This window comes from Heterodontus francisci, chromosome 47, assembly GCF_036365525.1.
Source record: "Heterodontus francisci isolate sHetFra1 chromosome 47, sHetFra1.hap1, whole genome shotgun sequence".
NCBI lineage: Eukaryota > Metazoa > Chordata > Chondrichthyes > Heterodontiformes > Heterodontidae > Heterodontus > Heterodontus francisci.
This window is the reverse complement of record NC_090417.1, coordinates 9,207,980-9,235,909: the sequence shown is the minus strand read 5'-3', so window position 1 is coordinate 9,235,909 and position 27,930 is coordinate 9,207,980. Positions and strand designations below refer to the sequence as shown.

Below are 27,930 nucleotides of genomic sequence, written 5' to 3'. Positions count from 1 at the left end.
CAGCAGTTGCTGCTGTGTCTGGGGTGGGAGGAGAGGAGGGGAGAGGAGGGTTCCGAGCAAGAAAGTAACAGAAACAAAGTTTCAGGCTCTGGCAGGAGGAGTGGCGCAAACTCGGAGGGGCATCTCCAGTTAGGTCTCTGTGTTGAAGCCGAGCCCGCCGCGCTCAGGGTAGCTCCAGCAGCCCTTACCTGGTCACTTGTGGCCCCGAGCCCGCTTCACATGGTGCTGGGGCCTCGCTGCACGGGCGGCGCTGCTTGGTTTACGCTGCCATGTCTGGGAAGCGCCTCCTCTCCCTCTGCTCATACCGCTGAGGCGGGACAATACCTTCCCCTGTGACGCCACTACCCAGCCCGGGCCCCCAAGCAGCTGAGGGATCCCCACTTGACCTCCCCCACCAGTCCCAGTACTGGGGCAAACCCCGCCTGGATCGGCTCCTCCCTTCTCATCACTGGCAATCTGCCTTGCAATGTGAGCGGCCGCAGTGCTTCCGGGTTGCAAATTTCCCCTTTGCAGCCCAGTCCGTCACATCATGATGTCTCAGCCTGCGCTCTTCTTGCTGCTGCTATTTGGCTGCTGCTCTTTTCACGGGCTCCAGACAGTGGAAATCAACCAAAGACCCATTATCGGTAAGTATGGTACCGCTCGTACCCAATTGGGATTGCCCTGCCAGCTTCTCTCCACTCTTAATATTTTCTTGGGCGCTAACTTCCTCTTTCTCCAACAGTTGTGCAGATCTCCCACACATCTGAAACTCGATAAAAGTGCCCTGGAAGAGGCATTACTGTTTCATTCAGCCGCACTAATTGTTGTTCTGTCCGAAATAGCTTAACAGTCAGAGCAAATTTCCGAGCACTGACCATTTTAACTGGACTAAGAGTGACCAAAACAACAATCAACTGTGAGTTCTGATGAAAGGTCACAGACCTGAACCATTAATTCTGTTTTTCTCTCCACAGATGCTGCCTGGCCTGCTGAATATTTTCAGCATTTTCTGTTTTTTTCTCTCCAGATTTCCAGCATCTACAGTGTTCTGTTTCTGTGAAAAATCAGCTGTGTGTGTGTCCTTTCACTCAGGAGGAGGCACCATTAAGAAAACACTAATGGTACAATTAGAAGAAAAGGTTTTCTAAACAAAATGGCCCTACATCCCTCTTTTTTTCCCCCTGTTCTTTGTATCTGTGATACAGTTAACATAGTGCAGTGCCCATGTAGAAGCCCTCAAATAGTCAGGTGACACTTTGAAAATTGAGGTGCTTCATTTTCCCTCAACACATCTAGAATCTTCTTCCTCCACCACTGCCTGTTCTCCATTGGTACCACCCTTCCTGATTGCACTGTTGCAGAAGTAATTTGAGCCAGAGTTTATTTTTACATGGGATGTGAGCGGGCCAGTGTTTGTTGCCCATCCCTCATTGCCCTTGCGAAGGTGGTGGGGAGTCATCTTCTTGAACTACTGTAGTGTAGTATCTCTTATAATGGTTTAACTTCTCACCCCTATATTCTCAGTTCTGTTGTCCCCCAATGATTCATCCAGGGCCCCCTCCTCTTCCTCATCTACATGCTGCACATTGGTGATATTATTTGCAGCTTTCATATATACACAGGTGATATCAAACTCTATCTCTGCACCACATCTTGTGTCCCTTCCCCCATCACTGTATTGTTGGGCAGCTTTCCGACTTCTAGTTTTCGGTGTGTTTGATCTTCCTCCACCGGAATATTGCGAAGATCGAAGCCATCACCTTCAACCGTTGGATTTGTGAAAGCCAAGTTATGTTCAGCACATTTAAATTTTTTGACTAATTACAGAAAGAGGGAATCCAGTAGTTGTAGGATGACTGGAAAGTGTTTAGTAAGGTGGTTCATAGGGAACTTGTTATAAAAAATTTAGGCTGGAGCCATGTTTTTTGTAGATTTATAAAATGTATGATTTTTACAGACATGGGCAACATAATAAAATTTGCTTGTGACACAAAAGTAGGGGATTGGGAAACAGTGAGGAGGACTCAAAGACTTGAGGAGTATCCAACGTGGGATCGGCATGGAATTCCACAGTAGTTCATATAGTCGTTATTAGGGGAATCTTCTGTTGCTACACCACCTCTGGCATTCCTCTGAACAGTTGGATGTTGCACGTTTGGCATAGATGGTCTTTGAAACATGCTGAACCAGATTTCAGTTCTTCGCTCCACGTGGGCTGGTCAACTGCAGTGTTTTCCCAAGAGAGGTGGTCTGCAATGCAGAAGACGGCATTCAGGCAGAGATTTGGAATGATTAATGGTACAGAGCTTGTTAACAAGATTAGAGTATCTGGGATCAGGAAAACGTTCCACAGGACCACAAGGATGCCAACATAGCATCTGGAAGCAAAAAGAATCCAAAAATGAATGCAGCAACTATCGAGGAATAAATTATCCCTCTTAAAGGTTTCTATCAAACTAGAATGGAAAGTGTCAGGAAAACCCTATATGCCAAATGGGAAATATTAATTTCATCGGTTGGAAGCTCATCTTAGACTTTTAATGGAAAAGAAACCTTACGAGTAACTTGAAAAAAAACTAGCAGCCAAGATGGCCACTACTACATCTGAAGTTTAGTTTTAGTTTAGAGATACAGCACTGAAACAGGTCCTTCAGCCCACCGAGTCTGTGCCGAGCATCAACCACCCATTTATACTAATCCTACACTAATTACATATTCCTACCACATCCCCACCTGTCCCTATATTTCCCTACCACCTACCGATATTCGGGGCAATTGCTAATGGCCAATTTACCTATCAACCTGCAAGTCTTTGGTATGTGGGAGGAAACCGGAGCACCCGGAGGAAACCCACGCAGACACAGGGAGAACTTGCAAACTCTGCACCGGCAGTACCCGGAATTGAACTCTGGTTGCTGGAGCTGTGAGGCTGCGGTGCTAACCACTGCGCCACTGTGCCGCCCCAATACCAGGAGATTGGACTGGAGACAAAAAGTCTAACAAGAAGCCCAGCCAGCACAATGGCTTGTTTGAAGTGGTTGAATTACCTAAAATGGCTTCATTAGGACAGCAGTAAAGGCCATCCTCACCCATTGACTTTGAAATGGCCAACGGCCTCCAAGTGTGGATGGACATCCTGGGGCATGTAGAACCTTGAATTGTATTAGAAGAGTCCATAAAAATCTCATGAGAAACAAAGGTAAGTGAGAAGAACCTTGTGAATGAGGCGCAGTGGTTAGCACCAGCTCCAGGGACCCGAGTTCAATTCTGGGTACTGCCTGTGCGGAGTTAGCAAGTTCTCCCTGTGACCGCATGGGTTTTCGCCGGGTGCTCCGGTTTCCTCCCACTGCCGAAGACTTGCAGGTGATGGGTAAATTGGCAATTGTAAATTGCCCCTAGTGTAGGTAGGTGGTAGGGAATATGGGATTACTGTAGGGTTAGTATAAATGGGTGGTTCTTGGTCAGCACAGACTCGGGCCAAAGGGCCTGTTTCAGTGCTGTATCTCTAAATAAAATAAATAAACGCCTGTTCATCTCTGAAGAAACAGGTTTTGTTACACAGGCAGTCACTGAGTGGAGAGAAGTCTGTTGCTCCTCTGTCTCTCTCTCTGTGTCTCTGTCTCTCTGTCTGTCTCCCGCCCACCCCCCCCAGAAAACAAGGGAAAAAAATGTCTGCGACTGGGACCCTCCAAGCCCACTGATGGCTACAGCCAGCAACCAGGGGAAGAGAACGAACTACAAATTATGCCTGCAGGAAAACCCTGAGCACAGCAAGCCAGCCAAAATACAACTTGACCAACCAAGAACTCAAGAATACAGCTTCACCCAAGGACTACTGGATCATCCACTGTACAGAATGTATTTAAGTTCCATATATTCTGGAATTTAATCCAACCACCAAATCTGTTTCCTTTCTGTAATTTATTTGTGTGTGTGTGTGTGATTCTTGTGTGAATGTGTGGCGTATTTTTAAATGGGGTTAGAGTGTTAAGTATAATCAACTTACCTCTTTCTTGTTTAAACTCAAGGAAACGTGGCTGGTTATTTTGAGATCACAGTAAAGGTAAAACACTCGTGGAAGTGGTAAGCATAAGCATTGTTTAAAAGGAATAAACCCTGTTGCGGTTAAATAAGAAAAAGGGGCCCAAGACCCCCTCCTCGTCTGGCCATAACAGAAGATACAGGACTGATGTATATTTTATATTGAGATATGAGGATTGAAACCATCAACTCAACAGGAAGATTGAGAAGGATGTGGAGAAAAGAGATCTGCATGCGTAAATACTTAATACTTTAAAAGTGCAGCCACCTTTAATGACTTGTATGTCGACACACTGAGGTCCCTCTGCTGCTCTACTCCATTTATAATCTTAGGATTTAAGACGTATTTCCTTTCCCTATTATTATGACCAGATGAGAAAGCGGTCGAGGGTTCCCTTTCAGCTTTCACCTGGTCTTACTGTAACAGGGTTTAATTTGAAACACACTGTTTTTAGCTCCCCCTTGGTGAATCCTTGTTCGCTGCTTTCCACTTATAAGGCAAGGAAACCAGCACAAACAGGCTTTCTTTGGTTGAAAGAAGAAAAGTCAGAATTTATTTAAATTAAACATAATCTCTAATTCAGTTCACGCCTACGGATACTCAACACGCCCACGCTGGCATGCATAACGTGATGCACATCTGCGAATAGAGACAGAAGAGAACAGTAGAAAAATCAAGTGGAAAAGTTTGAGGCAGAATCTGAAGAGTTTTTGTTAGGTTTCTTGGAGTTCGCTGTAGAGTCCTTGATTGCAGGTAGATCTTGCTTTCCGTTGGGGCCCAGTATTCTTCTTAAACCTTGTTCGCTGCAGGAGACTTTTCTCTCTTGGGGTTCATGTGGATTCAGAGGCTTGTGAGAAAAAGATGGGAGCAGACAGGAGAGATCCTCTCAGTTCAGGAGCAAACGGACTTTGAGTTCAAACTGTTCGTACAGTTTCAAAAAACTCAGGTTGCCCAGCAGTGTAATCATGTGACTATCTGGTTTGACCATTTGTGTATTCGGCCATCTTAGCAGTCAGCCTGGAATGCGAGCTGCTCCACCTTCAATGTCTGGTGATCAAAAGTCCATTGTGGGTTGAATGTGTCATGGAATGGCTGCTTTGTCCTTTCAAATACTGTCTGTTAATATGCAAATGTCTTTCCAGCCAAGATATGGCAATTTTTAAAAGCATGTCCTTTCTTCAGTTCAACAACAGTTTGAAATGTAATGTCCATGTGGCAAAAATAATATGCCTCATGCTTGGCAGGTGGGGGCCTGCTTGACACTATTCTTAGTTCAAAAACAGTTGTTAACAATTCTGGACACTGAACTAGATCTGCCACTTATCCTGCCAGCCTTTATATATCTCCCTGTAGTTTTTCACAATTTGCCATATCCCCTAATTTGGTGCCATTGGCAAAATTTCAAAATGTTCCCTCAGGTCAATGTTCCATGTCATTAATCGCTCCAAGACCAACTTCTGAATAATGATTTTTGCAGTGTGAGGAATTTCTTTTGCTCTCATTCATCGGGTAGGATGCTGCCTAAACAACTTTGTATAGTGGCGCAGTGGTTAGCACCGCAGCCTCACAGCACCAATGACCCAGGTTCAATTCTGGGAACTGCCTGTGTGGAGTTTACAAGTTCTCCCTGTGTCTGCGTGGGTTTCTTCCGGGTGCTCCAGTTTCCTCCCACATGCCAAAGACTTGCAGGGTGATAGGTTAATTGGCCATTATAAATTGCCCCGAGGATAGGTAGGTGGAAGGGAAATATAGGGACAGGTGGGGATGTGGTAGGAATATGGAATTAGGGTAGGATTAGTAGAAATGGGTGGTTGATGCTCGGCACAGACTCGGTGGGCCGAAGGGCCTGTTTCAGTGCCGTATCTCTAAACTAAAAAACTAAACTAAACTGCAGCATGAAGTATTAAAACTTTTAGGTAAAGGGGGGAAATTTGGAGAGTGTGCAGCCCTACACTCCACTGCAATGCGACAATTTATTCGCTCTTAAATGTGATCTATATTTTGTCTCACAGGGATATTGGCCCAGGAAACTTTGGATGCAGATCTTCTTCCATTTGGGAAGTCTTACGTTGCTGCGCCCTATGTGAAGTACCTGGAGTCGGCTGGCTGCAGAGTGGTACCAGTCAGGTATTCCTTCAGACTCTTGTCATTATACTGAGCAAACAGGATACAATTGGATGACTCAGTGACCCCTTGGGTTGACTCCGACTCGCCCATAAGACCATCTCAGTTTTCCTTTGGATACTATGGTCAGCGTATTTTTTAATATGTTAATGTGGTACAACTGAAGATTATATATTATTATTTTGCTGAAATATATGTCTTTTCCCAGACTGAGCTGCAGCAAGAGTACCATAGTTCCCTTCAACTAATTAGGGGGGAAATCAGTCAACATTCCTTACATTACAGCAGTGACTGCACTTTAAGAAGTATTTCGTTAGTTGTGAAGCATTTTAAGGGGCTCTGAGTTTGTGAAAAGCACTATATATGTGCAATCAATTATCTTTCTTTTCTTTCTTGAACAGCCACTTGGGCAAGTTGCTGGAGGCTGCCTTTCACTTAATAGCCCATCCTTAATTGCTCTTGCACAGGTGCTGGAGAGCTGCGTTCTTGAAAACAACTGAGCGATTAAGAGTCAACCACATTACTTTGGGTCTGTAGTCATATGTACACCAGACTGGGTACTGATAGTGATGCCAGATTTATTAAATTAATCAAATTTAAATTTCGCAAAAGCCATGGTGGGTTTTGAACTTGTGTCACTTGTGCAGGCTTCTGGATTACAAGTCCAGTTACAACCACTGTGCTAAAGTTACCCCATGTGTACCCCTGTGTGGGGACAGATAAAAAGTAAGCTAATCAACTAACAAACTAACTGTGGAGCTATGCAGCCAATTTATAAAAAAAATAAGCAGAAGCTAACAGGACAGCTGCAGATAGCTTAATAGTAGCCTATTGTTTAATAATCAGCAGAACAGTTCAAGGAGGGGGGGAATGTGAAACTACTGAAATAAAATGCAAAAATAAAATGCTGGGACGAATGAGCCAATCATGCACTGATAACAGAAGTCTGCAAACCACTCAGAAACAAGGGGAGGGGGCCGTTACTAGTTTTGTTTGAATAACTATCAGAAAGGCTTGCTGTAGTGAGCACATGTTCTTTTGTTTTGCTTTTTGTTCTTTTTGTATCCTTGCAATGTAAGAATCACGTACTGCAATAAAGTTTCTCAAAGTTACGGTCGGACTTCATCTCTCTTCGTAACTGATGGGATCCAACACCCTGTACCCCTTATACATGTGATACCATATGCCAACAAGAGCTCGTTCTCTCAGAAGATGAGGGAAAGAGCAGAACAAACCTATTTACTAATGAGTAAAATATTTGGAGATTCTTACTGCAGGGAGCCAAACACATGGTAATAAATGCATATTGTTTTATTTTGAACTCAGGCTGAATCTGACAAATGATGAATATGAAAGAATTTTCCATTCAATCAATGGGTAAGTAAATTTCTCGGGTAGATGAAATGTAACCTTTTTATTGGTGAGGCTGACAGACTGTGGCTGCTGGATTTTAATTGCAGACAATTTAATTGCAGCTGCATGAGTTACGGCCTGTACCACCATCAAAGCCCACTTTGCCTTGACTAAGACTTTTCTGTAATCTCAGTCCACAATCTGACATTAACTATTCCTGCTATGTTTTTGTACAATAAACCTGCTAATGCCTTGTAGTCCATTTAAATCCTGAGCCTATTTCCTGTGCTGTTCACTCCATTGAACAGATGTACCTCATGAAACGGACCCCTCCCCACTTTGTGTAAAATCACTCGCTGAATATATAAAGTTGAAATTCTGTGCGAAGTTTGCCCTCAGCCCTAAGCATGAGGGTGCTTTTAATGGCCACAGTGTCCACAGTTCACGAAAGGGAAAATAAGCAAGTGTTCTTGCTCTTGATTGCTTACTTGGCCTTTGGTCACCAAATGAGGACAAGTTCCATCTCCTAGAGACGGAGATACCCTACTAATAGTTGCTGTCAAGTCTTAAAATTACATGCAATATACAGCACAGAAACAGGCCATTTGGCTCAACTATTGTGTGCTCGTGTTTCTGCTCTTCACAGGTTTCCTCATCCCAGCTTTTCATATCTTTGTCATAAGGTCATAGAGTTTTACAGTACAGAAACAGGCCCTTCGGCCCAACATGCCTGCGCCGAACATCAAGCACCCTTCCAAACGAATCCCATTTCCCTGCACTTGGCCTGTAGCCTTGTATGCTTTGGCATTTCAAGTGTTCATCCAAATACTTCTGAAATGTCGTGAGTGTTCCTGCCTCTACCACCGCTTCAGGCAGTGTGTTCCAGATTCCAACCACCCTCTGGGTGAAAAAATTTTTCCTCAACTCCCCTCTAAACCTCCTGCCCCTTACCTTAAAGCTATACCAACATTATATCTTCCTATCTATCCTATCAATGCCCCTCATAATTTTGTATACCTCAATCAGGTACCCCCTCAGCCTTCTCCGCTCCAAGAAAACAACCCCAGCCTATCCAGTATTTCTTCCCAGCTGAAATGCCATCCCAGGCAACATCCTGGTGAATCTCCTCTGCACCCTCTCCAGTGCAATCACATCCTTCCTCGAGTGTGGCGACCAGAACTGTACACAGTACTCCAGCTGTGGCCTAACTAGCGTTTTATACAGCTCCATCATAACCTCCCTGCTCTCATATTCCGTGTCTCGGCTAATAAAGGCAAGTATCCCGTATGCCTTCCTAACCATCTTAGCTACCTGTGCTGCTGCCTTCAGTGATCTATGGACAAGCACCCCAAGGTCCCTCTGACCCTCTATACATCCTACCATCAATCGGATATTCCATTGCCTTGTTAGACCTTCCAAAGTACATCACCTCACACTTCTCAGGATTAAACTCCATTTGCCACAGCTCCGCCCATCTTACCAGCCCATCAATGTCATCCTGTAACCTAATGCTTTCCTCCTCACTAATTACGACACCACCAATTTTCGTGTCCTCTGCGAACTCCCTGATCATACCTCCAATATTCATGTCTAAATCATTAATGTACACTACAAACAGTAAGGGTCCCAGCACCGATCCCTGTGGTAACCCACTGGTCACAGGCCTCTATTTGCAGAAACAACTTTTCCTTCTCGTTCCTTTTCATTCATGTACTCATCTAGTTTCTTTTTGAAAGTGTCTTAGCTATTTGCCTAAATCATTGCCTGTGGTAGTGAGTAAAGACATTTTTTCTCTATTTCTTGATGGGTTTATGACTTGTAATTATGGCCAGAAATGCTCAGCAGGTCTGGCAGCTTCTGTGGCGAGAGAAGCAGAGTTAACGTTTTAGGTCTGTGACCTCTCATCAGAATTGATGAACGACTTAATGTTTCATCTCTGATGGAAGGTAACAGACATCAAATGTCAACTCTTCTTTTCTCTCCACAGATACTGCCAGACCTGCTGAGTATTTCCAGAATTTACTGCTTTCTTCTGCTTTCATGAATAATTAATACTTGGGTCAGGTACCAGAGTGTGATAACAGTCTATAAAGAAGGGGTTAATCATAGAATCATAGTAAGTTTAAGGCACAGAAAGAGGCCACTTGGCCCATCATGTCTGTGCCTGCTGAAAAACGATCCACTTATTCTAATCCTACCTTCCAGCATTTGGTCCGTAGCTTTGCAGATGACAGCACTTGAGTTGTGTATCCAGACTCCTTTTGAATGAGTTGAGGGTCTCTGCCTCAACTACCCTTTCAGGCAGTGAGCTCCAGACCCCCACCACCCTCTTTAATTAATCCTTAATTTTAACGTTAAACTTTTATTGGTTAAGTGAGCTTCTGATCGATGAATGATAGTGTAATCATTAGGCAGACTTGCTTTATTTTATTAATATAGAATGCAGTGAAGAGCAACAGTCAGTTTGGACAATAAGCCGAATTAAAAGACGTCAGTAATTAGTTGATAAGTTCTGTGGGAGGATACATCATCCTTTTCGAAGCTGGAGATTGATATTGGAAAAGAACTTCGTAAATTTAAAGTCATTGTACGGAAACAGAACAAGCAGAAAAGCTCCCTTTGTTAGAAAGCACCTGCCTGAGAAAGGCCATTGGCCTGGAACAAGTTAGCGACTTAGTCAATCACGTGAGTATGACCTATTGGTTACAAGGTCAGGAAAAGCACGTTAACGTTGAATGATAACTTTATTTTAGTTAATGCTATGAAACATGCAAATTGTCATGAACCAATTATGAAAAGGGGTAGAAGATGTAAACGTTGGGACAAATACTTTGGAACTCAAATGTCTGGCCCACCAAATACAACAAGATCAGAGCTGTTAAATGCTTTGCATATCCCGGCTAAAACTCAAGGTTTTGTCCCAAATGTAGGTTTATAATTGTCAATGATAGTTGTTACTTTATGCTTAAAAAAGAAGAAAGACTTGCATTTATATAGTGTCTTTATCTACCTAAGAATGTTCTGAGGCGCTTGACAGCCAATTAAATACTTTTGAAGTATAGTCTGAGGAAAAAGGGCAACCAATTTGTGCACAGCAAGGTCCGACAGACATCAATGAGATAATGACCAGATAATCTGCTTTAGATTAGTTAGCTGTGGGATAAGTATTGGGCAGGATATTTGGAGAACTTGCCTGCTTTCCTTTGAAATAGTGCTGTGGGATCTTTTACGCTTGTCTGAGCGGGGAGACGGAGCCTCAGTTCAATATCTTGTCAATGCTGGACTCCCTTGGCAGTGCATTCGGGTGTCAGCCGAGATTATGTGCTCAGGTTTCTGGAGTGGAACTTGAACCCACAATCTTCTGGCTCCTGAGGCAAGAGTGCTGCCAATTGAGCCACACTGGCACCTGAATAAATTAATAATTCTGTGAATATCTACAGTTAATGTTATGAATGCTGTTTCTTTGAGGAGTGACTTGTCAGTAAGGACACCCATCCTCGAACATATCCATGGAATTGTACCCCCCGTAAGGGAGTTAAAACCTAAAGGGAGGAAGGAAAAAAGAAAATGTACATTATGCTACACAAACTATTCCATCACCCATCTGCCTTTCCTGTTCACAGCATTCTGTTCCCTGGTGGATCAACTAATTTGAAGACATCTGCTTTTGCTAAAGCTGCCATGAAATTTTATGAGCTTGCATTAAAGGTAGATCTGAACAACATGTCATTGTCCTGAATTTAAGCCTTCCCCAAATGAAATAAGATTTGTTTGACACTCCAATTGTTCTGCACTTTTTGTTCTATCATATTTTTCCCCTCTAGCCCGAAACACTTTCCCTGGATGTTAGTGAAATTGTCTGTCATGAAGACATTGTGTGCCTGTCATGGGAATTGGTATGGTTTGGTGTGGCAAGATGCTGCAAGTCACTTTATTTTGGTTTGGTAATTCTCTCCAATGGAATGAGGATTATTGCTTGCAGCTCTCTGCTGTCATTACGCAGAGCCACATAAGATATTAGGGCAGAAATAGGTTTTAAGGAATGTGTTAAAGGAGGAAAGTGAGGTAGAGAGTGGAGAGGTTTAGGGAAGAAATTCCAGAGCTGGAGCTTGGGGCCTTGGGGGCTGAATGAAGGCTTGGCCACCAATGGTGGGGCAGTTAAAATCAGATGCTCAAGAGGCCAGAATTGGAGCAGTGCATGCATCTCAGAGGTTTGTAGGGCTGGTGAAGATTACAGAGATAGGGAGGGGCAAGGCCATGGAGGGATTTGAACACCAGGATAAGAATTTTAATGTCAAGCTTTGTTTAACTGCGAGCCAGAGTAGGTCAGCGAGCACAGGACTGATGGGTGAACGGGATTTGCTGCGAGTTAAGACAAGGGCAGCAGACCTTCTGATGACCTCCAGTTTACAGAGGGTTGAATGCGGAAGGCCGGCCAGCAGTGGGTTAGAATAGTCAAGTCTGGAGTTAATAAAGGCATGCATGATGCAAGGATAATTATTTTTATTCTCCCTTGTTTCATGCTCTTTGTATATTATTACTGCAGGCATTCGATGCTGGTGATTATTTTCCAATATGGGGAACCTGCCTGGGACTTCAGTTGCTGACCGTGGTTACTGCTGGGAAGAATTTATTAACAAATACTGATACAGAGAACATTGCTCTCCCACTTAACCTGACCAATGGTAGGGGCACTTTGTGACAGAGTATTGTGTAAAGAGGATTTGGTGGCACTGTGTTGCATTACAGAATCAACAAGTTGATATCACATGCACTATGCTGGTGCAGCACAGTTTTGTCATGTTTGCATGCTAAGCAAGGCACTTGGTGGGAATAAGTCTGCATCAGCTTGGATCAGTTGCTAAGACTCTCTGTGGGTCAGAAGAGTATGCTTTGAGCTCACATCAGGATTTGAGCATATTATCTCAGCTGACTTGCTTATGCAGTGCTGAGGAAGTGCTGCATTGTTGGGGTCCTGCCTTCCAGGATATTCAGCACACTATTTGAAGAAGAGCACAATTCCTTCCTCAACTCACATCACCTCACAAAGGATGTAAACAGTTCAGTTATCTGATTACTGTTTGTGAGTTATTGTTGGTGTGGCATTGCAGCATTTGGCTGCTTAACAGCAGTCAGTGCACTCCAAAAATAATTCACTGTGTGATACACTTTGAGATATTTCGCTGTGATAAGGCGTCATATAAATGCAAACAGTCATATAGTGATGCTGAATAAAATAGAGTGGGAGAAATGTAGGTTCACTCTGCACCAAGTTGCAAATGTGAGTCATACCAAGGAGATTGAAGGAGTTCCCTCTGCAGTGTTGATGGATGGTACCTAGTACTTTCTAGTGTGAACTGCAGGGAGAATTGATGCCAGACTGCGAGTAAGCCGCACTTCTTGGCAATAACCCTAGACTTACCCTTCTGCTTTCCGAAGAAGCTATCAGTGTAAGATCAGTGTAAGTCTTTGCTTGAACATCACGAGATCCTTCCCACAGACCACTGCTGGCTGACATCAGCAAATTCATCTTTTTGGATGATCTGGACACCTGGTGAAAGGGCCGATGGGTTAGTACAGATCAACTCAGAGTTGGAAATGTGGGCCTGTTTGTCTTTTATTCTTCTAACCATACAAATGTTTTTGTAATCAAAAGATTCTTTCTCATTACAGGTGGATTGCTGCCCATTTGTGTTCAGCTATACATTTTAATTTTAACTCCGTTTCTCTCTTTCCCCCTCCCCCCTCACAGCTGCTGCATCGAGTAAAATGTTTCAGAAATTTCCTCTGGATGTGTACAAGGCTTTATCCAATGAGCCACTGACGGGGAATTTCCATAACTTTTCTATTACTGTGAAGGTAATATTTTTCATGTTCTTCGTAAGAACAGAAGAAATAGGAGCAGGAGTAGGCCATTCAGCCCCTCAAGTCTGTCCCACCATTCACTGAGATCATGGCTGATCTGTCCCAGGCCTCAATTCCTCTTTCAGGCCTGCTCTGCATAACCCTTGATTCCCTGAGATTTCAAAAATCAATCTACTTCCGCCTTAAATACATTTAGTGACCGAGCTTACACAACTCTCTGAGGTAGAGAATTCCAGAGATTCACCACCCTCTGAGAGAAGAAATTCCTTTGCATCTCAGTTTTAAATGTGTGCCCCCTTATTCTGTAACTATGTCCGCTAGTTCGAGATTCCCCCACCAGTGGAAACATATTCTCAACGTCTACCCTGTCAAGCCCCCTTAGAATGTTATATGCTTCAATAAGATCACCTCTCATTCTTCTAAACTCCAATAAAGAAAGGCCGAACCTGTTTAGCTGTTCTTGATAAGACAACCCCTTCATCCCAGGAATCGGTCTCGTGAACCTTTTCTGAACTGTCTCCAATGCGAGTGTATATCCTTCCTTAAATACGCGGATCAAAACTGTACGCCGTACTCCAGGTGTGGCCTCACCAACCCCCTATACAGTTGTAACAAGCCTTCCCTATTTTTAAACATTAACCTCTAACCCCCCTCGCAATAAAGGCCAAAATTCCATTTGCCTTCCTAATTACTTGCTGCACCGGCATGCTAACTTTGTGTTTCATGTACAAGAACACTCATCCCTCTGCACTGCAGTATTTTGTAGTCTCTCCATCTAAATATTAATCTGCCTTTTTATTCTTCCTACCAAAGTGGATGACCTCACACTTCCCCACATTGAACACCATCTGCCAAGTTTTTGCCCACTCATTCAACCTATCTATGTCCCTTTGCAGATTCTTTGTGTCCCCATCATAACATACCTTCCCACCTGTTTTTGTATCGTCAGCAAATTTGGATGCATTACACTCTGTCCCTTCACAGAACATACAACAGTACAGCACAGTACAGGCCCTTCGGCCCACGATGTTGTGCTGACCCTTTAACCTACTCTAAGATCAAACTACCTACATACCCTTCATTCTAATGGAACATAGAACAGCATTCCTCCAAGTAATTAATATAGATAGTAAATAGTTGAGGCCCTAGGACCGATCCTTGTGGCACCCCACGAGTTACAGCTTTCCAACCTGAAAAAGACCCATTGATCCCGACTATCTGCCTTCTGTGTGTTAGCCAATCCTCAATCCACGCCAACACATTACCCCCAATATACTGAGCTCCTATTTTGTGCAATAACCTTTTACGTGACACCTTATCGAATGCCTTCTGAAAATCCAAATACACTACATCTACCTGTTCCCCTTTATCCACTCCGCTTGTTATATCCTCAAAGAACTCTAACAAGTTTGTCAAACATGATTTCCCTTTCACAAAACTATGTTGGCTCTGTTTGATTGCATTATGTTTTTCTAAGTGTCCTGCTATTTCTTCCTTAATAATGGACTCTAGCACTTTCCCAATGACAGATGTTAAGCTAACTGGTCTATAGTTTCCTGCTTTCTGTCTTCCTCCTTTCTTGAATAGGGGTGTCACATTAGCAGTTTTCCAATCTGCTGGGACCCTACCCGTGTGTCATTGTATGCAGTACAATCAGCAGAAGAGGGTGTGAAGTGGATGTGAAGTTGCCTTAGAATGGGGTACAGTGAAGGTTCACTAGATTGATTCCTGGGATGAAGGGGTTGGTCTATGAGGAGAGATTGAGTACAGTGGGCTGATACTGTCTTGAGTTTAGAAGAATGAGAGGGGATCTCTTTGAAACACACACGATTCTGAGAGGGCTCGACAGGGTAGATGCTGAGAGTCTGTATACTCGAGCGCAAGAGTCGAGGTGGCATAGTCTTAGGATAAGGGGTTGTCCATTTTGGACGGAGAGGAGAAATTTCTTCACTCACTTCTTCACATTCAGGGTTGTGAAGCTTTGGAATTATCTTCTGCAGAGAGCTGTGCATACTCAATCATTGAGTGTATTCAAGGCTGAGATTAATAGACACTAAGGGAACCAAGAGATACGGAGATCGGACGAGAAAGTGGAGTAGTGATTGAAGATCAGACATACTCCTGCTCCAATTTCTAATGTATGAGAAGTGAGGAAAAACCTGTAAATATACCAGCTCCAGATCCAGGACGTGCCACTGGATCTGTATGATAGTGCAACTCAGTTCATTACATCCAGGGCTTTTGGACTTTATAGAACAGCAGTCTTGTTGCTGCACCCCAGCATTCTCGGTGCTTTATAGGAGAGGAGGGGAAAAAATTGTGTTGGTGGAAAAGAGGAGGTACTACAATAGTGTCCTGCATCAGTCAGTAAATAAGGTTATTTTTCCTTAAGTTAGTAAGGCCATTTAAATTTGTCCATCTAGAAATTCCCAAAAGTCCCTCCTGCAGCAAGCATTTATTCGCTTTATTTACACTGTAATTTGTTTGCTATTTTTGGTAGGCTTTTCTGGGAGATGAGAAACTAAGTAAATTCTATTCAATTCTATCCACCAATAATGACAGAAAGGGCGTGGAGTTTGTGTCTACTATGGAAGGTAGGTTGAACAGTGTGACTGCTCCTGTAGAGTTAATATAACTGTAGCAGGAGCTTTAATCACAGTAACGTAGCATGTGCAAAAAGCACTATGTTTTTCTCATTTGTTTAACCGCCATTTACAGATGAATAGGCCATCATCCAAACAAAGCATCCACAAGGGCCTGATCAACTAGTTGTGACTGTCATGTGCTTTCCCTCATTGCTCTGTGTAAATATTGAGCTCATTTCAGAATCATATTTCATTTCTTTCAGCATTATACACTTCTCGTCACTTGATTGAATCAACCTTTTTCACATTAGTTAACAGGGTAACATCCTTTTTATTGTCTTTTGCAAAGCTTTGCCAAAGTATAAACATCAAAGGTTGTTCTTTTTCTGTCAAGTTCTTTAGATTTTCATAAATTCATTGTCCTCAGCCTCTGGTTGCAGTACACTTCTGTCTTATTTTTGTGTTCTGTTTCAAAATTTTGTCAATTTGCTCAATGACATCATTGATTGGGGTCAAAGGCTACATTTTGTCATGGATCCTTCCCACTGATTGAAAACTGATTTTTGTTTGTGTTATTAACTGACCTACCCACACACCGTCAGTCCGCTTTCCAGAATTGCATGTCATTACTAAGTTCAGCAGTCGGGCTGATCATGGGTATTGATTTCATTAAAAACAAATCTTCCAATTCTGTTGAATGCCTTGATACTCGGCACAAAGAAATTCCAGATCATTAAAAAAAAATCACAACTCCAGCTCATCTTTCCAATGCAGGATTTGGGGGCTGCTCCCACAAATGGTCAAGACGTGTTCTGTATTGCCTGTGAATTTGGAATGAATATTGATCTGCAAGGGTTTGTACGATCTTCTCTCTGCAGGAGACTTAACGAGCATTGAACCCTTTTTTTGGTGATCGTATTGGAGGTCCTCTTCATCCCAACAATTATGGATTACTCTGTATTGCTCTGCATTGAAACAGAACACACAAAATCACAATTACAACAAAGTGAAGCACCATTACCAATAGAATAAAAAATGCTCGAGTACCAAGGGAAAGCCTTCAGAACAGTATTCTACCAGACCTCTCAGATTAAGTTTAACCATAAGTTACTCCAGCTGCAAAGATACCATAGGTATTTTGTTGGCGGTGGCTACAGTTAAACTAGTAAAAGAATCATTGACTTCAAGTTGCAGTACATTTGAATCCAAGGAATTTGGCTTCACAGGTCTGCTAAGCTGAGAATTTCAAGCTTCTCTCTGGGTCTACGGGATAGAATACAAATTGTTTCATTGTCAGGGTGATACAAATTGAAACCATGGTGACAGCTAGAAATTCCACCATGACGGAATATTTTTTTTACTTCTATTTACGATGTTTACAGTTTTATTGCACACAACGCACAGAAATAATATTTCCAGATTTTATGTTTAACTGTGGTCTGCACTGAGTGTGAAGAAGGGAGTTTGGTAAGTGAGTGAATTTTAAGGGTTAATCTCTCGAGACTAATTTTGTTTACATCGAACAGTTAATTGAAATTCCTGTTTCAGTTAAGAGGTAAGTTAGGTTTCTTGCAGTTATAAATAGGGGTATACTAACACTCTGAGACTATCTGCAGCTAGTTAATTAGGTAGCTAGCTTAAACTGGTTTCTGAGCTGTAGCGGAGCTGACACAGCATTGTTTTCAGAGTATAAATTGAGGGGACTCTCAGTGCTGCTTGTCTGCACTAAGTGCTGCTGGAGGACACAGAATGTTTAGAAGGGAGTTTGGTGCGTGAGGGAGGGGCTCCTTTCTTTCTTTCTTCTGACTTTTTTCAGCCTCCAGTAGCTGCCTCTCTCTTTGGTACAGGGGAGGAAGTTGACTGGTAAGTTATTTTACTTCTCATTGCAATAAAGTTTTTAAAGTTAAGTTATGACAGGTCAGCTTGGCCAAGTGGAATGTATGTCCTGTGGTATGTGGGACGTCATGGACACACCATGTGTCCTAGACAAACACATCTGCAGGAAGTGTCACCTGCTGCAGGAACTTGAGCTCCGGGTTTCGGAACTCGAGCGGCGGCTGGAGTCACGTTGTGCATTCGCGAGGCAGAGGACTGCGTGGATAGCACGTTTAGGGAGGTGGTCACACTGCAGGTTCGGAACATGCAGGCAGAGGGGAAATGGGTGACCGCCGGGCATCTAAGAGAACCAGGCAGGCAATGCAGGAGTCCCCTGACTCTATCTTGCTTGCAAATTGGTTTTCCATTTTGGATACTGGTAAGAGCGATGGTTCCTCAGGGGAGTGCAGCCAGAGCAAAGACTGTGGCACCATGGGTGGCTCAGCTGCACAGGAAGGGTGGAAGAGCAATAGTGATAGGGGGTGTGTTACCTCCCTGGTGCAAGGGTCAAGGATGTTATGGAGCAGCTGCAGGACATTCTTTTGGGGAAGGGTGAACAGCCAGAGGTCTGGTCCACATTGGTACCAATGACATAGGTAGGAAGAGTGATGAGGTCCTGAAAGCAGACTTTAGCGAGTTAGGAAGGAAATTAAAAAGCAGGAATTCCAAAGCAGTAATCTCAGGATTCTCCCAGTGCCACGTGCTAGTGAGCATAGGAATAGGAGGATTGATCGATTGAACACGTGGCTGGAGAATTGGTGTTGGAGAGAGGGCATCAGATTTCTGAGGCATTGGGACCAGTTCTGGGACAGCGGAGACCTATACAAGATGGACAGGCTACACCTTAGCAGGACCGGAACTAATACCCTCGCAGGGAGATTTGCTGGTGCTGTTGGGGAGGGTTTAAACTAGCTTGTCAGAGGGATGGGAGCCTGAGGGGTAGCTCAAATTGGAAAGAAGTAAAGCTGGTAACAGGAGGTAGAAAAGTAGCAAGTGACATTAGAAGGCAGGCAAAACAAAGACGAGCATCAACTAGGCTTAGAATGCAGAATAATGTCAAGAAGACAAGGTTAAGGGCACTCTACGTGAATGCACGTAGCATTCGCAACTAGGTAGATGATTTAAAGGTCCAAATAGAAGTAAATGGTTATGATCTAATTGCCAAAACGGAAACGTGGCTACAGGGTGACCAAGACTGGGAACTGATTATGCAAGGATATTCGACATTTAGGAAGGACAGGCACAAAGGAAAAGTAGGTGATGTTGCACTGATAATGAGGGATGGGATCAGTACATTAGTTGTGGGGAGATCTCAGATCAGGAGAACAAAATGTGGAATCTGTTTGGGTGGAGCTAAGAAACAGCAAGGGGCAGTCAACAGTGGTAGGACTGTTATAGGCCACCAAACTACCACAGTAGTGGTAGTGTAGGGCATGGTATTCATCAGGAGATGAGAAAAGCATGTGGCATGGGGAATAAAGTAATCATGGGTGAGTTCACTCTGCATATAGACTGGGTAAACCCAATGGGTACTCATGCTGTGGAGGACGAGTTTCTGGGGTATGTTAGGGATGGTTTTCTAGAGCAGTACATTGAGGAACCGATGAGAGAACAGGCTATTTTAGATCTAGTTTTATGTAATGAGAAAGGGCTAATTAATAATCTTGATGTAAAAGAACTTTTAGGGATGAGTGACCATAATATGATAGAATTTTACATTATGTTTGAAAGTGAGGTAGTTCAATGTGAAGCCAGGGTGTTAAATTTGAACAAAGGAAATTATGAACGTATGAGGGGTGGATTGGGAAAATACATTAAAAGGTATGACAGTGCATAGGCAATCGATAGTCTTTAAAGAAATATTATATAGTTTACAGCAACTATGCATTCTTTCAAGGCACAAAAACCCCTAAACTAAAGGCAGTCAACCGCGGATAACAAAGGAAGTGAAGGATTGTATAAGATGAAAAGAAAAGGCCTATAAAGTTGCCAGAAATACGAGTAAACCTGAGGATTGGGAGGATTTTAGAATACAGCAAAGGAGGACCAAACTGATGAAGAAAGGAAGAATAAAATATGAATGTAAGCTAGCAAAAAGTATAAAAATGGACTGTAAAAGCTTCAACAGGTACATAAAAATTAAACATTTGGCTTAGAGTCCACTACAGGCAGAGTCAGGAGAATTTATAATGGGAAATAGAGAAATGGTAGAGAAGCTAAATGATTACTTTGTGTCTGTCTTCACTGAGGAACATACAAGTAATCTCCCAGAATTAGAGGTCCAAGGGATTACGGAGAATGAGGAATTGAAGGAAATTAGTATTAGTAATAAGGTTGTGTTGGAGGAATTAATGGGGCTGAAGGTTGTTAAGTCCCACGATCTGATATTCTACATCCCAGAGTGTTGAAAAAGGTAGCTATGGAGATAGTGGGAGCATTGGTGATCATCTTCCAAAATTCTATAGATTCTGGAGCAATTCCTGCAGATTGGAAGGTGTCAAATGTCACCCCATTATTTAAAAAGGGAGAGAGACATAAACCAGGGAGTTACAGACCTGTTAGCATGACATCAGTCATTGGGAAAATGCTGGAATCTATTCTAAAGGATGTGATAAATGGGCACTGGGATAATAATGATCTGATTGGGCATAGTCAACATGGAGTTATGAATGGGAAATCATGCTTGATGAACCTGTTGAAGTTTTTTGAGGATGTTACTAACAGAATTGGAAAAGAGGAGTTGGTGGACGTGGTATACTTGGAGTTTCAGAAGGCTTTTGATCTAGTCTCCCAGAGGAGGTTGGTCAGCAAGATTAAAGCACATGGGATAGGAGGTAACATACTGGCATGGATTCAGGATTGGTTAACAGGCAGAAAGCAGAGAGTAGGAATAAACGGGTCATTCTCGCGTTAGCAGGCTGTGACTAGTGGGGTACCGCAAGGATCAGTACTTGGGCCCCAGCTGTTTACAATATATATCCATGATTTGGATGTGGGGACCAAATATAGTATTTCCAAGTTCGCGGATGACACAAAACTAGGTGGAATGTGTGTTGTGAGGAAGATGTAAAGCGGCTTCAAGGGGATTGGGAATGACTTGGTGAATGGGCAGGAATGTGGCAGATGGAATATAATATGGAGTAATGTGAGGTTATCCACTTTGGTAGGAAGAATAGATGTGCAGAGTATTTCTTAAATGGTAAGAGATTAGAAAGTGTAGATGTACAAAGGGACCAGGGTGTCCTTGTCAAAAAGTAACTGAAAGCTAACATGCAGGTGCAGCAAGCAATTAGGAAGGCTAATAGTATGTTCGCCTTTATTGCAAGAGGTTTTAAGTACAGGACTAGTGAAGTCTTGCTTTAATTGTATAGAACCTTGGTTAGACTGCACTTGGAGTACTGTGTGTAGTTTTGGTCCCCTTATCTTAAGAAGGATATTATTGCCATGGAGGGAGTGCAGCAAAGGTTCACCAGACATGTTCTCGGAATGGCAGACTGTCCTATGAAGAGATATTGGGGAAACTGGGCCTGTATTCTCGAGAGTTTCGAAGAATGAGAGGTGATCTCATTGAAACCTACAAAATACTAAAAGGGATAGACAGGGTAGATGCAGCTAAGATGTTTCCCCTGGTTGGCGAGTCTAGAACCAGGGGACACAATTTCAAAATAAAGGGGGAGCCACTTAGGACAGAGATGAGGTGAAATTTCTTTACTCAGAGGGTTGTGAATCTTAGGAATTCTCTACCCCAGAGGGCTGTGGAAGCTCAGTCATAGAGTATGTTTAAAGCAGAGATTGACAGATTTCTAAATACAAATGACATAAAGGGATATGAGGATAGTGTGGGAAAAAGGCATTGAAGTGGATGATCAGCCATGATCATATTGAATGGCGGGGCAGGCTCGATGGGCTGAATGGCCTACTCCTGCTCCAATGTTCCCATGTAACCCATGGGCAAAGTCATGTTGCCATAGGGATGAACTCAACACCTGGAGGAATTTCCAGTCACAGGAATCGATGCCAGGCCATATGTTGGCTCTGAATACGAGATCAGTCAATTCTATCATATAGTCCCAGGGATGGAGACTCCTTTACACTAACCATCTCATTGATGAGCTCAGGCTCCAACTCCGTATTTTCGGAAAAGATTTGATTTATCTTGGCAGTGTGACTAAGTGGGAGCGGAACAGAATTTCAGCTGAAGGGGAAGGAAACTCTTGTTGTGGGGTGGGGGGCAGGATTGTACCATATCCCTAATGTTACAACAGTTAAAAATGATATATTTTTTTATATTTATTCAATGGTGACCAATGTTCCATCTAAGCTGCACACGTGTGTGGCCGTACAGCAGCCCTGAAGTTATCATGCAGGCCGCTCACAAGTCATCCCCTTTAAGATACCACACGTGCATGACCATGCAAGAAAATATAACGGTACCGTCCACTGAAATGAACAGGCCTCGCACAACAACAAAAAATTAGAGGGGACGTTGATGCAGACTGAATATATATCACACCCACTTTCATCCTCAGCTCCTCTAGTAACAATGCAAGGATTGCCAGTGTATATTCCAGAATCGCCTCATTTACTAATGGAAAATAGCACTTGAGAGCAGGCTAGGGACAGATCTGGTGCTTCCTATCAGATTTTTAAACAATACTATTGAGGTTAATAGGGTGACGGTAGGACGTGTGTAATATTACTTGAGTAACACCACCACCCGCAAGTTCCCCTCCAATCTTGGAAGCAAGACTTGGAACTATATCGCTGTTCCTTCAGTTTAAAAACCCGGAACTCGTTTGATAACAGCACTGTGGCTGTACCTACACCACATGGACTGCAGCATTTCAAGAAGGCGGCTCACCAGCACCTTCTCAAGCGCAGTTAGGCTTGGGCAACAAATGCTGGTTTTGCTGGCGATGATCACATCCCGTGAGTGAATATAAAAGAAAATCTCTGCGCACGACATCCTAACAGTACACATAATTGAACCAGCAGAGGATTGACAGAGCAGGACTCTGCAAGGCAACAACATTTCAGACTAGGTAATGTGCATTTTTCTCAGCAACTACTGGCCCATCTCTCATGGTATTACTCACATTGTCTCTTTTATGAAGGAGATATCATGCAGCTGCTACTAAGGTGCAATTGTGTGTTATCGGGCTGTCCCTTTAAGACTGCAAGGTCTAATTGTCTGTCCTTTGATCAATCAGAGGCCAACTCCTTTTCAGGACTTCATGAGGTCAGTCTGAGAGTGATTCTTTCTCTGAACATTAACAACTGCTTATGAATTCTCAGCTCCTCCCCAGGATCAGAAAATCCAGAAGAAAATGACTGACTTTTTCCTTTTTTTAAAGATTATTTTTCGTCTGTAACTGCTGAACAGACCTATCACCAGTCATTAAAAACCTATAATAAAGACAAATAGAATGTAGAAAATGAATAAGAGTTTGTATCTAGCTATATATAAATATTCTTTACAAATTCCTAATCCAGATCTTTCACTTGCCAATCTCTGCAGGCATCCTGTATCCTTTCTATGGGGTCCAGTGGCATCCAGAAGTTAACCGGTTTCAGTGGCAGGAGCATGTAGCTTTCCCACACTCGCCAAATGCTGTTGAAGTCTCCTACCTCCTGGCAGATTTTTTTGTCAATGAAGGTACTTATTTGTGGTTATCGAATCATAGAATGGTGACAAGACAGAAGGAGGTCCAACTGCTCGCTCTGTAAAAAAAAGCTTGTCCTCATGTTGGTTTTGGTTCTTTTGCCAATCACTTCAAATCTATGTCCTCTGGTTCTCAACCCTTCTGCCAATGGCAACAATTTTTAGGATGATGACAGATCTAGAGTCACAATGTTTGAAGAATAAAATTTACCCTTACTAATGATTTTGAGGTAGATGTCAAATGAATTAAGACTGATGTTGGGACCGAGGCGGGAGCAACGCACTGTCAATTCAGTCCCGTCACTCCACAGGTCATGGCATATTATTTAAAGCTTTCCATCCAACCAGAAAACTGCCAAATCAAACACTAGTAACCCTGGAATAAAACAGACCAAATCAGGTAGAGAACATAGAACAGTACAGCACAGTGCAGGCCCTTCGGCCCACGATGTTGTGCCGAACCTTTAACCTGCTCTAAGATCAAACTAACTACCTACCCTTCATTCTACTATCATCCATGTACCTATCCAAGAGTCGCTTAAATGTCCCTAACGTATCTGCTTCTACTACCATTGCTAGCAGCGCATTCCACGCACCCACCACTCTCTGTGTAAAGAACCTACCTCTGACATCTCCCCGAAACCTTCCTCGTCTTAAAATTATGCCCCCTGGTGATAGCCCTTTCCACCCTGGGAAAAAGTCTCTGGCTATCCACTCTATCTATGCCTCTCATCATCTTGTACCCCTCTATCAAGTCACCTCTCATCCTTCTTCGCTCCAATGAGAAAAGCCCTAGCTCCCTCAACCTTTCTTTGTAAGACATGCCCTCCAATCCAGGCAGCATCCTGGTAAATCTCCTCTGCACCCTCTCTAAAGCTTCCACATCCTTCCGATAAAGAGGTGACCAGAACTGAACACAATATTCCAAGTGTGGTCGAACCAGGGCCTTATAGAGCTGCAGCATAACCTCAAGGCTCTTAAACTCAATCCCCCTGTTAATGAAAGCCAACACACCATACGCCTTCCACATCCTTCCTATAAAGAGGTGACCAGAACTGAACACAATATTCCAAATGTGGTCGAACCAGGGCCTTATAGAGCTGCAGCATAACCTCAAGGCTCTTAAACTCAATCCCCCTGTTAATGAAAGCCAACACACCATACGCCTTCTTAACAACCCTATCAACTTGGGTGGCAACTTTGAGCGATCTATGGACATGGACCCCAAGATCCCTCTGTTCCTCCACACTGCCAAGAATCTTGTCTTTAAGCCTGTATTCAGCATTCAAATTCGACCTTCCAAAATGAATCACTTCACACTTTTCCAGAACTCCATCTGCCACTTCTCAGCCCAGCTCTGCATCCTGTCAATGTCCCGTTGCAACCTACAACAGCCTTCCACACTATCCACAACTCCAGCAACCTTTGTGTCATCAGCAAACTTACTAACCCAGCCTTCCACTTCCTCATCCAAGTCATTTATAAAAATCACAAAGAGCAGAGGTCCCAGAACAGATCCCTGCGGAACACCACTGGTCACCGAGCTCCATGCTGAATACTTTCCATCTACTACCACCCTCTGTCTTCTATGAGCCAGCAAATTTTGTATCCAGACAGCCAACTTCCCCTGTATCCCATGCCTCCTCACTTTCTGAATGAGCCTACCATGGGGAACCTTATCAAACGCCTTGCTAAAATCCATATACACCACATCCACTGCTCTTCCTTCATCATTGTGTTTTGTCACATCTTCAAAGAATTCAATAAGGCTTGTGAGGCATGACCTGCCCCTCACAAAGCCATGCTGACTGTCTCTAATCAAACCATGCTTTTCCAAATAATCATAAATCCTGTCTCTCAGAATCCTCTCCAATAATTTGCCCACTACCGACGTAAGACTGACTGGTCTATAATTCCCAGGATTATCCCTATTCCCTTTCTTGAACAAGGGAACAACATTTGCCACCCTCCAATCATCCGGTACTACTCCAGTGGACAGTGAGGACGCAAAGATCATCGCCAAAGGCGCAGCAATCTCTTCCCTCGCTTCCCGTAATATCCTTGGGTATATCCCGTCTGGCCCCGGGGACTTATCTGTCCTCATGTCTTTCAAAATTTCCAGCACATCCTCCCTCTTAACCTCAACCTGTTCGAGCATATCAGCCTATTCCACGCTGTCCTCACAAACGACCAGGTCCCTCTCACGAGTGAAGACTGAAGCAAAGTGTTCATTTAGGACCACCCCTACCTCTTCCGACTCCAGGCACAAGTTCTCTCCACTATCCCTGATCGGCCCTACCCTCACTCTGGCCATCCTCTTGTTCCTCACATAAGTGTAGAACGCCTTGGGATTTTCCTTAATCCTACCCGCCAAGACCTTTTCATGTATCTTTAGACAACAACAAATTAACAATTTAGTAAAACCTAAATCTCAAATGCTATTCAATAAACCTATGTCTAACGACCTTATAGCTTATTTTAATCTAACTCCCCCATTCTCTCACACACGCTCAAAAAAATAGTAGTTTAACTGGTTTTAAAGAGGTGTTTTAACAAATTAGCTGTTTCTTAAGAATAAATAAACAAGTCTTTGTGGGTTATGTTCCTGATGGATGAGGTATTCTAATGTGTAAATCGTCAAAGGCCACTCAACGTCGTCGCATGGATTTGATGCAGTAGTCTATTTTTAATAGGTATTCAACTCTTCGGCTGCAGTAGGCATCAACAGTTCCTTCAGCAATACAAATGCTTTCTTGAAAAAAGAAGGCTTTTCTTCTTGAGGCAATTAACTCGGCCCTTAGCTTCCTGTAGAAGTTTTGCTGAGAGAAAATAGACAGCTTTCTTCTGTTCAGCAGCACGCCTCATTGGAGAGCCTCTCAAAATCTAACTGGTTCAGACCGTTTTTTTGGCCAGGTTTACCCACAGTCAAATCGAAACATTGAACCATGTGACCTCTCTCTCCTGCTGTCGTTTTGGGTACAAGTGCAGCTTTTGGCTCACTGTGCTTTAGAAATTCTAGAACTTTCTCTCCCTTAACAGAGTCTTAAAGACACACACTGTTTTAATCCGAGGAGAAAAAAGATACAAGTCCATGACACTGATATTCAAGCAGGGCAGAGAACCCTGCCTCCTGCTTCAGTGTAGCCTTGTATCACATTCTGAACTCTTTGGGGAGAATTTGTATATTTGAAGCCACTGAGTCGCAGTCCGATTGTAGTCCATGTCTACAATAGCTAGCTTGCTTTCGCGACTGAGTAGGTGTATCGGATAGATCAGGAAGATCCCAGGCTTAATACTTCATCTGTGTTCATTAGGTAATCTTAAGCAGGTCAGTAGTAGGGGTAATGCAGTTTGGAGGCAGCACCCCTTGGTTAAGGAGGGAAAGTCAATGAGGGTTTTGCTTCTGATCACTATCCGGTGACCCTGCTGGAAAGTGCTTGGGTATGGACATTGGATGAAGATAGGATCAGACACAAATGTGCTCGCTCTATGGTCAAATAGCCTGCTGTCCCACACTTTCCTGTCTCAGACATAAAGATCTGTTATTTGGTTGAGGGTTTGTAGTGTAAATGTAGAAACATATGTCACCACAGTCAGTTCCTTAGATTTCCTCACAATTTCCTGAGTTACTTCCTCTCCTCAAGACACAGCCTTTTCTGATTCAAAAATAAGCCAGAGTTCATACACATCTAGAGAGAGAGACACACACACACAGTGCTTTCTCTATGCTTCCTGAGAATGGATCACAGGATGACATGAGTGGTGATTGTATCGAGTGAGTGTGTTATTGTTGCTGCCATTCCCTGCAGCAAGAGTGGTAATCCTCCTGCCAGCCATATTGCTCCCGTCGCCCAATGTGAACCAGCTCCTTGGATCAAGTCTAACGTTTTGATTGACTGCACCCTCCCTTGTCACTGATTATTTTTTGATGTTTGTTCACAGCCCGGAAAAACTTCCATCATTTCCCAAACTCTAAGGAAGAAGAGGCAGCTCTAATCTATAACTACAGACCACGCTATATACCTACATCCAGCTACATCCAGGTCTATTTTTTCTAAAGAAATGCAGACGTTTTTTGGTGCAATAATTTTGTCAGAGATCTGCAAAATAAAGTCCAACAGAAAACACAAAATTTTCACCTCCCAACCAGAGTGATCTGCTTGGAGTGAAGGAAGTAGTGTGGCTATCTGTTACGACTAGAATTGGAGTGTGAACTTAAAAGTTTCTGGACTGCATTTCCCTCGTCCTGGGAAAGAAGTGAATTTTTGCATCTATTGAGCAACTAATTAAAACATGACTTGCATAATTTAAATATTTACCATTCTGAACATTTTTTACTCTCGGCTAGGGATGTACCTTATCCTTATTATGCATCATTTATATTATACAAAGAATTATGCATCATTCAGACAAAGATACTTCAATAAATATTCTTCCTACAA

General features: G+C 43.1%; 2 protein-coding genes across 2 annotated transcripts in view; one reads left to right on the top strand and one right to left on the bottom strand.

The window, feature by feature from the left end:
• Window positions 1-499, bottom strand: part of ncaph (non-SMC condensin I complex, subunit H) — a 43,082-nt gene extending 42,583 nt beyond the window's left edge. The window contains exon 1 of the mRNA XM_068023017.1: window positions 189-499. The gene's annotated coding sequence lies outside the window, so the exon portion shown is untranslated. The remainder of the gene's footprint in view (window positions 1-188) is intronic.
• LOC137357051 (gamma-glutamyl hydrolase) lies at window positions 58-27,930 on the top strand. The gene is made up of 9 exons (XM_068023021.1): window positions 58-626; window positions 6,037-6,151; window positions 7,475-7,525; window positions 11,125-11,209; window positions 12,048-12,186; window positions 13,254-13,360; window positions 15,867-15,960; window positions 23,345-23,482; window positions 27,431-27,930. The coding sequence occupies exons 1-9, from the start codon at window positions 530-532 to the stop codon at window positions 27,544-27,546; spliced, it is 942 nt and encodes a 313-aa protein (XP_067879122.1). The 5' UTR covers window positions 58-529; the 3' UTR covers window positions 27,547-27,930.

Excerpts from the sequence above, each read along its gene's own strand:
- LOC137357051 (XM_068023021.1), top strand. The coding sequence starts at position 530 with ATGATGTCTCAGCCTGCGCTCTTCTTGCTGCTGCTATTTGGCTGCTGC. Across the intron at positions 15,961-23,344 it reads GTTTGTGTCTACTATGGAAG|GCATCCTGTATCCTTTCTAT; the intron begins GTAGGTTGAACA and ends CAATCTCTGCAG. Across the intron at positions 23,483-27,430 it reads AGATTTTTTTGTCAATGAAG|CCCGGAAAAACTTCCATCAT; the intron begins GTACTTATTTGT and ends GTTTGTTCACAG.